Source organism: Hevea brasiliensis, chromosome 17 (assembly GCF_030052815.1).
Source record: "Hevea brasiliensis isolate MT/VB/25A 57/8 chromosome 17, ASM3005281v1, whole genome shotgun sequence".
In the NCBI taxonomy this organism is placed as follows: domain Eukaryota; kingdom Viridiplantae; phylum Streptophyta; class Magnoliopsida; order Malpighiales; family Euphorbiaceae; genus Hevea; species Hevea brasiliensis.
This window is the reverse complement of record NC_079509.1, coordinates 11479656-11490888: the sequence shown is the minus strand read 5'-3', so window position 1 is coordinate 11490888 and position 11233 is coordinate 11479656. Positions and strand designations below refer to the sequence as shown.

General features: G+C 32.3%; 1 protein-coding gene and 1 non-coding gene across 2 annotated transcripts; one reads left to right on the top strand and one right to left on the bottom strand.

Annotated features, from left to right (window-relative positions):
* Positions 1–387: 387 nt before the first annotated feature.
* Positions 388–459, top strand: TRNAT-CGU (transfer RNA threonine (anticodon CGU)). The gene has a single exon. It is a non-coding gene; the product is annotated as a tRNA-Thr (tRNA).
* A 3730-nt stretch (positions 460–4189) lies between these two features.
* Positions 4190–6383, bottom strand: LOC110653917 (transcription factor TCP5). Its single transcript, XM_021809728.2, has 2 exons — positions 6171–6383; positions 4190–5794 (listed from the first exon to the last, which is right to left on the bottom strand). Exon 2 carries the CDS (start codon positions 5748–5750, stop codon positions 4578–4580), a length of 1173 nt encoding a protein of 390 aa, XP_021665420.1. The 5' UTR covers positions 5751–5794; positions 6171–6383; the 3' UTR covers positions 4190–4577.
* Between the last annotated feature and the right edge of the window lie 4850 nt (positions 6384–11233).

The following is an 11233-nucleotide window of genomic DNA, read 5'->3' as shown; positions in this document are numbered from 1 at the left end:
TAGAATTTACAAATTTCCCATTCACAATAATCCATCATTGCTACATGAAGAAGCAAAAAGCAAATTCATTTGAATGGTGCTCTCAAATGCAGATACTCCTAGTGAAGTTGCTAAATCTGTTTGTGCATTGTGCAAACTGCAAACCAACATAGAGTAACCTTTCCGGTGTAAGAATATTCACAGAGAACATGAGTCTCGCCCGTACAAGTCTAATTTCTAAAGTCTATTTACTCAACTGATAATATCAGAAACCCTCATATTTGATTTATTTCATATAGATTTTCCACATGTAGAATAGGCGTTGCCCGGGTCCAAAAAGGAAATTCATGCGTGCATGTCCCCACATGAAGCCATGAGATAGATTAATTGTAGCGGATTTTAGTGTCAGCCTCCGTAGCATAGTGGTAGTGCGTTCGCTTCGTAAGCGAAAGGTCGCGAGTTCGATCCTCGCCGGGGGCTATCTATATTTTGTCACCCTATTTTACTGGGCCTCAGATGTGGGCTTCTTGGGCCTTCTGTTCTCCAGCAGGAACACATTATGCATTTTTTATTTTCAAAACTCAGTATTAAAATAAAAAAAAACTGAAAAACTAATAATTTAGAATTAAATAATGTAAAATTGATATATTTTTAAATTTGTATAATATAATTTTTAAATATTAAAATTCAAAAATAATTCTTTTGTCATTATACCTAATTAGAGATAATTAACCATCAATTTTAATTTTTATCTTCATGAAAAATAGTTTCTCATCTACCTAAAATATTATTCCCATGGGCTGAGTATGAAGGAATTAATAATTCCATTATTATCGTTCACAATAATGGTGTAATTAATATATTATTATTATTAGGAGATTTAAACTTGGCAAGAAGCAAGAAGAACAAGCTGAGAAGAAGATATGTCTATCTGCTGAAAAGTATTCAAAATCTATCCATGCATGTAAGCATTGCAATTAATATAAGGCCAATTTTTTTTTAACAATTTTTTTTTTTACTTTTTTTAAAAATAGTTGGATTAAAAAAAGTAATAGATTGGACCAACCTTAAAAAAAAAAAAATTAAAAATTAGTCTTCATCATGAATTTTTCTTATATAGACCTAATTTAACACGGACTCAAGAAATATATTTATGTCTTAAATCTACGATAGACCAGGTTTACATAAGAATTTTTCCTCAATCATATAAATAAATCATCATCATTTTCTAATTTTTATATAGTATTTCGAAGATAAATTAATTAAAACCCTTTAATTATGCCCCCAATCAAAGCTTAGGTAAATTAATGAATTAAATTCTAATGATATTCTTTAATAAAATATTTTTTTTAGTTATAGGTATATATATAATTAACCAAAATATAAATATTAATTTTTTTATAACCACAAATTAAAAAATAAAAACAAAGTCAGTGATCAGCAGAAATTATATACTATCACGGTGACTCCATTGTAGTGATTAAAGGTTCACACTTGAGAAATAAAATTAAAAAATGGTCCCTTTGTAAATGAATAATAAGCACGCAGCACAGGACCACATATTCTACAAATTTCAGTATTAACTATCCATAAGCGCGCCTGGGGCAGCCATGGAAGATGACAGCTTTGCTTTAATTTCTGGCTTCCTAGTGTGCATGGACAGGACCATATGAATAATAATTTCTTCCTTTTCTTCCTTATCCTGTGCAGTTTTATCCCGCAAGTTTTACATATATATGTATATAGAGGACCACCATATTAAATATATTTTTATGTATCAACCTTTTGCTTGATGCCTGCCGCCTTTAATCCAAATTGCAATTTGTCCTTTAGTATTTTTTTTTCTTGGATCTAGTGACTACTGGTACATGTTGATGAGTGGTGACAGACTACTGCTGCTTCATTTCAGTCTTTTTCTTGCTGTAACTTATCTTCCTTTCCTTTTCATACACACATATATTATATCACAACAGAATTGCATATTCGATCTCATCCGTGTGTGTTAACCATTTTCTGGGTATTGATTCTTCCATGCTTTCTTGCACAGGGATTACAGTGTAATTACTGTCTATAACTATAGCTTGAAGGTGGGTCGTATGTATATTGTCCTAAAGAACTTCGGAATATTTTTGCAGGAAAAGTAAATATGGCATGAGTTCTAGCTTCTTTTTGCATGAAAGTGCACTCTGTGCATGAGAGAGAGAGAGAGAGAGAGAGAGAGAGAGATAGAGAGAGAGAGAGAGAGAGAGAGAGAACTACAAAGTTCAGCAACAAATGTAAAAGAACTAGGGAAATCTACAGTCCCATGCTGCCATGCACAAGGCATGTGGAGGATTAGCCCTATATATTATCATATCTTTCATTTATAAATACTATAATTAATGGACATGATCATCAAATTATACTAGTTATAGTGTTATAGGCTATCAGATCCAACTGAAGTATGGTTTTGAATTGCTATATCCGCATGAAAGTTATATATATAACCCAGCAGAGAGGGAAAGAAAAGCATAAAATGAATTGAGTAGCCTCTGGCATAGAAATATTAGCTCAAGAATCTCGAAATTAAGTAACATTTCTAGATAACTAGCAAGGGACTTCCTGTTATATATACATTACTTTCCATTTCATTAAATTTAGCATATGAATACCAGTAGGTTCATTTTGTTTTAATTTTATTTTCAAAGTTATTTTCTATTAATTTTAATTTTGCTAGAAATCAAAATCATACCCAATAATAAGAAAAATATACTTAATTATTATACAAAATTTTCACTTCACGTGAGTACAGAAACAGGCCATTTCAATATATATATTTCTTTTGTCATTCATATATACATTTTTTTTCTTTTTTATTCCAATATGATATGTGAAATCCTTGTTTGTATTCATGGATTTTTTTTTTAGAATTATTTAATTTTGAGTTAATTAGTTTCTCTCAATTTCAAATAGTCATTTTTTTGTTTCTAAAAATCTTATTGGCAACAAATTAATTGCTTATTAATTAGAAGGTGTCCCTGAAATTAATTCTTTTCTCTGAAACTAATTAACATGTGTATAGTTGGAATTAGAAATAGCGTAGAATCTATCTACTGATTTTTCGTCAGTTTCTCTTTCACATTTATATATGAACATTTTATTTTTTTTTTGAATTTTTTCACAGTGAATTCTAGGTTTCTGACTCCTAATGGCATGCATTGGATGAATTAGAAAAGTTACAAGATATATATATATATATATATTAGGTTAAGCACCATTCTAAATATACAGATGCCCTAGGACATAAAATAGAAACAGGCCCTATAGTATGATTAACCTGTGAGATAGTCTTGTCCTATTTAGTTCGACTCTCCACACCAGTATTTAATATTGATAACTAAATATTCTTTCTACTTAGAAGTGTAAATGAGTTTGAGTTGTTTAATGGTGCATCTCATGGGGTGTTATTTTGAGCTCAATGGCATAGGTCCCTTCCTATAGTACTGAGTTAAATAGAGTATGTCAACCAGTAACTCTAAATCTCATACTAAAGGGGCTATGACTATGTACTAAGAGAGTTTTATTTTTTTTTTATAATAAAAAATTTACTATAGTCATTTAACTTATAGTCTAATTTTAACACAATCACATAATTTTAATTTGTCAATGTTAACAATATTATCACTTTTTTTTATAAGCAAAAATTAAAATTTCCAAAAAAACTTAACATGATTTATTCATCTAAAACCCGGTTATCAGATCTTCCCAAAATACTCAACATTATCACTTAATTATAACTATAAAATTTGATTTTGTTTCATTAAGAAGTCCTTAAACTAAACAATATTATCACTTTAATTTTTATTTTATTTCCCTAAGAAATCCTTCTACTAAAATTTTTAGCAACTTATAGCTAAATATTTTGTTTGCTAACTAAGTATAAAAAGTCCTATGACCTACTTTAAATTCTAAAACTAGATTAGAAATTTTGTATTCGGTTATCATGTGAAATTTGTACCTAACACTAATAATAGCAACCTTACTGAAACAAAATACAACCTAAAATTTAATAATTTAAAGTTCATGGTAAAATTAAGCCCATTTATAATTAAGATCAACTATATCAGCAAATCAACAATTAATATTCTCATTCATACACTCCAAATTATGACACTTATCAACGTGCTAATAGCAAGTGGTATAAATAAATCCATTCAGGAACTCCAAGAACTGAATTAAAACCCAAAAATGCAAAATGTATGAGAATGCCATATTACAAACTTTATAGCTTGTCTACATCACTGTCTGCAAATCAAGTCTGTATATATAAATAAAACTAACACTGGAGAAAGTATCTTGTGTCTTACTTGTATCAGAAGGAAACAGTTGATCACGAAGACCAGCATTGACCCCCCAGCTGATATTGCCTCAATGATGAGGCCTTAATGCGATGAAATGAGACACCATTTTCAATTTTAGTGTAGCAAGATAGAGATAAAGATATAGATCCCAAATCCGAGAATTTAAAGTATATCAGCGCAATAATTGTCCCTAGACCATGCTGGCTGAGTATATAGATAGGCTGCTTGAAATTATTAAACTATAGCCATGGAGAGACACTATGAATCTGGATTTTCTTCTTCATCAGGCTGCCTTGCGTTGCTACTTTGATGAGAATGACCAAACCAAGGATTTACATTCAATGAGAGATTCTTCATTGGCAGGCTTGTTGCACGAGAACTTGGCAGGATATGTTGTGAACCTGAGCTCAACAACTGAACATGGTTGATTTCCCTCGACTCATTCTCCAAGGGGGTGGTTGCATAAGGAGGATATTGCGGGAAGAGTGATGACATTGTCGCTGGTGGACAGAAAAAGAATTGAGAAGCAGAGGAGAAAGGTAATGATGATGATGATGGCAATGAACCAGTATTGTTGCCGTTGAGGGAACTTTCTGTCTGTGGTAGAAATCCATGGGATGGAAATTGATGAGATAAGGATAAATTTGAAGCATCCCAATGGTAGTAGGGGTTGAAGGGCAAGGGATTGTTTGGCAAGCCAGGTAAAGAAGAATGACTACTACTGGTTAGAGGAAAGAACTTTTGAGCTGAGACTTGTTCAGTAGCAATGTAATTGCAAAACCCATCTTGATTTTCTTGTTCATTTGTTTTAATCCACTTTCCTTTCCCAGCAATTCTTTCAACTTCATTACTTCTACCTGATCTCAATGAAGCTTCAGCTGCCTCCCAATACTTAGATTTTGCCACTGTTTCTTGGTGATCCTCTCCATCAAGACTACTATTGATATTTATCCCTAGGGAGTAAAATCCCCCATCTTTATTGAATGCCGAGTTCACATCAAATAAATTAGGAACAAGAGATGAATTTGGCTCATGAGAAAGTAGCATCTGATGAGGATGGAATTGGCCAAATCCATGGGGCATCACGAGAGGTGGAAGCTTATCAATATCATTTTTAGTGGCATCAAGCAACCAATCTATTACCTTGCTAGGCTGAGTCAGCCCAAGCCTATCTTGAAGTTCATATAACTGAATGGCTGTGGGTACAGAAAGCCTGATTCGCCTGTCCCTCAATCCCCTTACAGTGCAGACCTTGCTATGCCTATCTTTTCCTCCAAAAGAACGCGAAACTCGCACAATTCTTGGATTCCTAAATGCTGACCATTGCCTTGAAGAAGTAGATGGTACTGCCTTGGCGAGTTTGTTGTCATAGGCTGCATCCCCCTCTTGCTTTGCTTGAAAACCTTTTTCTCTTGAACTTCTAGTCGTCATCTTATTACAGCTCTCATTATTGAGTTTCAAGGTCTAAACTGAACCTGTAATTGCACGTATATAAAGATTCCATCAGCAATTCTTCTCTTCTCTTCTCTTCTCTTCTCTATAGCTCACCTCGAATCGGATTTATATAAATTAAAACAACATTTCATGCAATTCTTTGTGAGAACTTTACTCATAATAATCAATAAAAAAGACAAACCATAAAATCAGATTTCTTTTTTTTTTGTTTGTTGCATGTGCTACTTAAATTCCAACTTGAGAGAGAAGCATCAAGTGACTGTTAGGGTTAATCTAAATTATCTAAAATTAGCTAATCTGATTCAAGAAGATAAAAGTTCAAGAAATAAACAAGAATAATAAGTTGTAAATATCAAACACACATGGAATGGTTAGCATATGCAAGCTTTAACTTACATCAGGCAGAAAATTTTAGGCTTCTTGCAACTGAAAGATTTTGCTTAACTTGGCTGATCTGAAGGAGGAACAGTAGTTGAAGTAGAAGGCAGAAAAGGCAATAACATCAAGAAAGTCCTAATCATGTCTAGTGTTTTCAATTTAAATGACCCTGTATAGAGAAGGTCTAAAGTTTACATCAAATTTATTTGAAAAGAATATCTATTTAAAGATATTCATAATTTTGGGAAAGAAATTTAGTTATGGATGCCAGAATTTAACAGCAAGAAATGATGAAAAAGAATAAAGGTATGGTGCATTGGAGACCATGTGTTGGCAGGCCATGTTGACACGTCAACTCGGAGTTAACAGCAAAAGAATTGATCAAATTGTTTATACCACAGACTGAACAATCACCTGCCTAATAATGAAGTATGGTCGGTCTTCCTTGTAGTTTACATCTAAAATTTTCAATGCTACACTAGGTGGATGCATGGTTAATTTTCCACAGGGGACCATCCAACACATATTAGAAAAAGAGGGCTTATGCTTTATCGACATCTACAGAGTAGCTTTATAATGCATGCCTCCATGGATAAAAAGCTAAGTTTGTAATTCTACCTTTTGCGCTTGTGTTGGACAATGTGTATCTTTCTACCGTGTATATACTTATATTTGTAATTCTTGGACTATATTACTTATAAATCTATTTTGGATAGTCTTAACTAATAAAATATTTATAACTATAGAGAATCATGAATAATATGAAAAATATATTATATTTCTAAAAAGAGAAAATGTAATAATAGATTTGTTTTTCCTTTTTGAATTAACTACTAATTTACACTTAGGTTAAGAGTGGTATTTAGGTAATAAAGTCCTTTCAATAAGTGCAAAAACCTTGCAGGTAAAATTTGCTTGGTGATCAACTCCACGCCATTAATCCAACCACTTATTGATGAAAGGCTATTTTTTTTTAGCTGGTTTAACTCTCTTAATTTTTACCCGTTATCACTGAATCATCAAAGTAAGTACGAGATATAGAAACACCCTAACATCCGCTTTGACAACATATCTTCTTATTTCTCAGGTAAATTACTGGCTAAGATGAATGTGTATCCAATTTTGGATTACAAGATAAGCTCAAAATATCTGCATTCATAAAAAAAAAAAGGGTAAGTTCAAACAAAATCTTGAAATAATAGTAAAATGTAGTGCAAATTCTTAGGTAATTACTGTAAAATGATCTATATTAATCGATATATTTATGACAGAAAGTAATTCACAAGCAAATTAAATTACTAAAAGAGAATTTGAATTAGTTTATGAGAAATTCAGTTAGATAAGTCATAGTCACTTGTGGCTTAGAAAGTTGAGGTGTATGCAACTGTAGTTTGATCAACCGTACTAGATGATAGATATAGCAATAGCTGCATACCCTTATAGATGAGGGACCAATGTAGGTTCTTTAAAGCATCTACACACAGTAGAATGGAGGACCACATACACATATGGCAGTGAGATTTGCACAGCAGAAGTTCAACCTAAATTGCCACAGAACCTGATTTTCTTAATTACTTCCAAAAATTAACAAATCTATATATACATGCTTGATTAATGAATGTTTCTTCTTCTTCATATGATCAAAAAGATTCTTAGCAGCAGGTCTTTTGCTTTTTGATCGAGTCCGATCACTAGACATTATAGCAGTTCTTTCATTATAATTTTTTATTAGATCAATTATATGCCATTTTATATCTAATTTGCTGGTTTAATTTGCACAACTGGAACAAATTCCCCGTTATAAGTATGCAACTACTCCCTGTGGTAATGTTCATGGATGCTGAAAAATAAGAGGAAAATAAAACCCTAACTAATAAAGAAAACAATCAGAAGTAGAACTTGCGAGAGAAAACACTGATTTTCTTTTGGGATAATAATCCCAGAATAATTGAGGTCTAATAGAGTACTGCAGTTGCAGTTAATTTGCAGTCAAAAGCTGATCTCTACTTTATATCTCCATCTCATCGAAACAAGTTAAAAACCCTAGCAGTGTCTGAGCCCTTTTAACCCCCCTCGAAATTAAACCTATTTTCAATCTTCAGCTTTTCAGGGCAATTGAAAACCCTAAGACTCTTCTTCTATCCCTCTATTTTACAGTTGATGTTGTAAATTAATACATATACCTGCACCAAATCAAGGCTTCTCCCGTTTAAAGTTTTTATTTTTCTTGCTTTTAGGGCTTTTTTTAGTTATATGACAGAAGGGGAAAATCCAGTTATCTCTTGCTTTCTGCGAGCAAGCAGAAGAAACTGGTGGGGATCACGAGAAAGGGCTTTACACATTGTTCTGATTCCCACAGTAAATTGAAAAAAAAATGGTCCCCAGATCCAAGACGGACACTGTTCTTCTTTCTACAGGTAGCAATTAATCTCCTCACTAAGAGTTGATGAGGAGCTGCTTCTTCGCACACAAAGGGAATATATCCGATTCAAAAGATAATTAAACAAATAAATAAATAAGAAACTAAAGGTTTTTAAGCTAGGGTTCTTATCAATCTGCTGGAATCTGGACCAGTATTCTTTTTTTCCAAGAAACAAAAGGGTAAAGAAGGAGAAGAAGAGGAAGAAGAAGAAGAAGAGAACCCCTTTTCGAGTTTAGAAGAAACCCACTTTGGCAAATCGATTCTTTAGATGAATTTCTGAAATTTCAGTACGGATTGAGGACTGTTTTTGTAGCCTGGTCCTTTTGAGTAATCTAAATGCTTCCCATATCCCATTGTTTTGCACTTTTTCACTTGAGATTCGTGGTATTGGTTTTTTTTTTTTTTTGGCAGAATGGTATTGAGTTTTTAGCACAAAATGTTAATTTCATTAATTAATATTTAGAGCACTTCAAATAAAAAAAAATATATATTCCTTTTTTACATCAGAAAAATAGGAGAAATTTTAAGATAACTTTTTAACAAAATAAAGTCTAAGTAGTAAATTATTGTTATAGGATGAATTAGTAATAATTCATTGAATAATAATAAAGCAATAAAAGATAAATAAAATAAATAAAAAATAAAATTTTTTAATTTTCTAATAAAATTGATAATTTAAATATTTTGTATGAGTAATTTATCTTAAATTTTTTTATGTAAAATTATAATAATATATGAAATTTTGTATTTCCAATTTATATTTATATTTCAAATAGTACTAATATTTATTTTATAATTGATAAAAAAATTAATTATGATATTTCGAATGCCAATATATGAGAATAAACTAAATTATTAGAACATAAAGTTAATGTATATGAATACAGAAAAAAAAAATAATAGAAGAAATCATACACTAACAAAAAGAAAAAAAAATTAATTTGTTAAGAAAAGGAGAACAAGTGGTACCACACTATATTAAACAATGGCTAAAAAATAATTGAAAAGGTAATTTAAAGTAATCTAAATTTCAAAACACAATTAACACTCATGCAGTTGACTATTACACTGTGCTGGGATCACCCACCCAATGCCTATGTAACCCAACCCAGCACCTAGCTGCTTACCATAAAATTGTATTGCTAGAGTTTAAAACACATCTAACCGACTAACCCTACGTATTAAAGTTGTTTAGATTAGATTCCTCAATAATAAAAATAATAACAAAGTTAATTAGCATATTAGATTGACTTAATGTGTTGGTTTTTATTTACCTATGATACTATATTGAAAAAACTTATTTAGATCCGATCATTGTAAATTCAAAATATAAATATATGACTCTCACTTATTTTATATATATATCTATTATATATATGTTGTGTTTTGAGTTTATAATAAATTGAATCTAAGCAAGAAATTTTCCAAGTAGCTTCCGCCACTTGCCCATTAAAACAAAATTTGATTATGAGTTAGACTAATCATCCCTACAACTCTGCCTAAATGTGGCATTGAAAATTAAGTTTATGTTATGCTTAAGATAATCTCATATTGGGGTTTTAACACTCGAAATTCCTTCTCATTCTACACACAATAAACCGATTTGTGACACAAACTTGTTCATTAGTTTTCAATGATTCATTATTATTGAATGTCAAACTCTGAAATTTTCCTCTTTTTATATATTTTATTGACAAATCAAATGAACACCATATATAATATTCTGTGTCTACCCATTTTCTTTTAGGGGCCATCTCTTAATTAGCAAATACAAAGAAGATGGTAAATTAACAAAATTATTTGCCAATAGAATTATATCTAATACCTATATAAAGATTCTAAACCTTCATAGTTAGATACATCATTTTTACTAATTAATTTACACACTTCTCTTATATCAGCTCTAATTTGATCATTGAAAGGTTTTTATTGAGATTTCTTGATGAATCTCTGACTCATTATTGTAACGACTCACTCATTGGATCGGTATTGTCGCTTTGGCCCGTGGACCTCACTTGTTGTCCCCCCTGAGGAGGTTTCAAAAAGCAAAAAGCGCGCTTTACCCACCAATATATGGCCTATTCCCTTCTTCTCATTCCTGGGGCGGGCGGGCGGCCGGGCGGCACGACGTGTCGATCCGTCCCACCCCACAACCACCCACCGGGCTCCCTCGCACGCCGCCTCGCACCGTCAGAGTCGAGACGGATAGACAGTCCTTATACCCCCCAACAGCCACTGTCCAGACCGCTTTGGGGGGGGCGACCCGCTTGGGAGGGACCGAGTTTGTCCTCCCCAGCGAGCCTTGTTGACGCGCGAGTTGGGCCCATTATGGCCGCCATTTCCTCCCATTCATTTGATGTCATGAGCCCCATTTCGGCGCGTTTCGTCACGCCAATTATTCTTTATTTTGCAAATCTATACTTTTAAGGAACTACAACACTCTTTGTCATATAAGTTAAAAAGAAAGAAGTCTACGTCTGTACATGAAATATTATATATACTTGTATACAATATTTAGAAATAATTAATTAAATTAAACATGGTACCTAAATTACATATCTCTATTGATATGATGGAAAATAGAATGATGTCCTTGGTATGTTGACACGTGTCACTTTTCCATTGTCTCGTTGGAACACTTAAAGGTCCGATTTGAGAG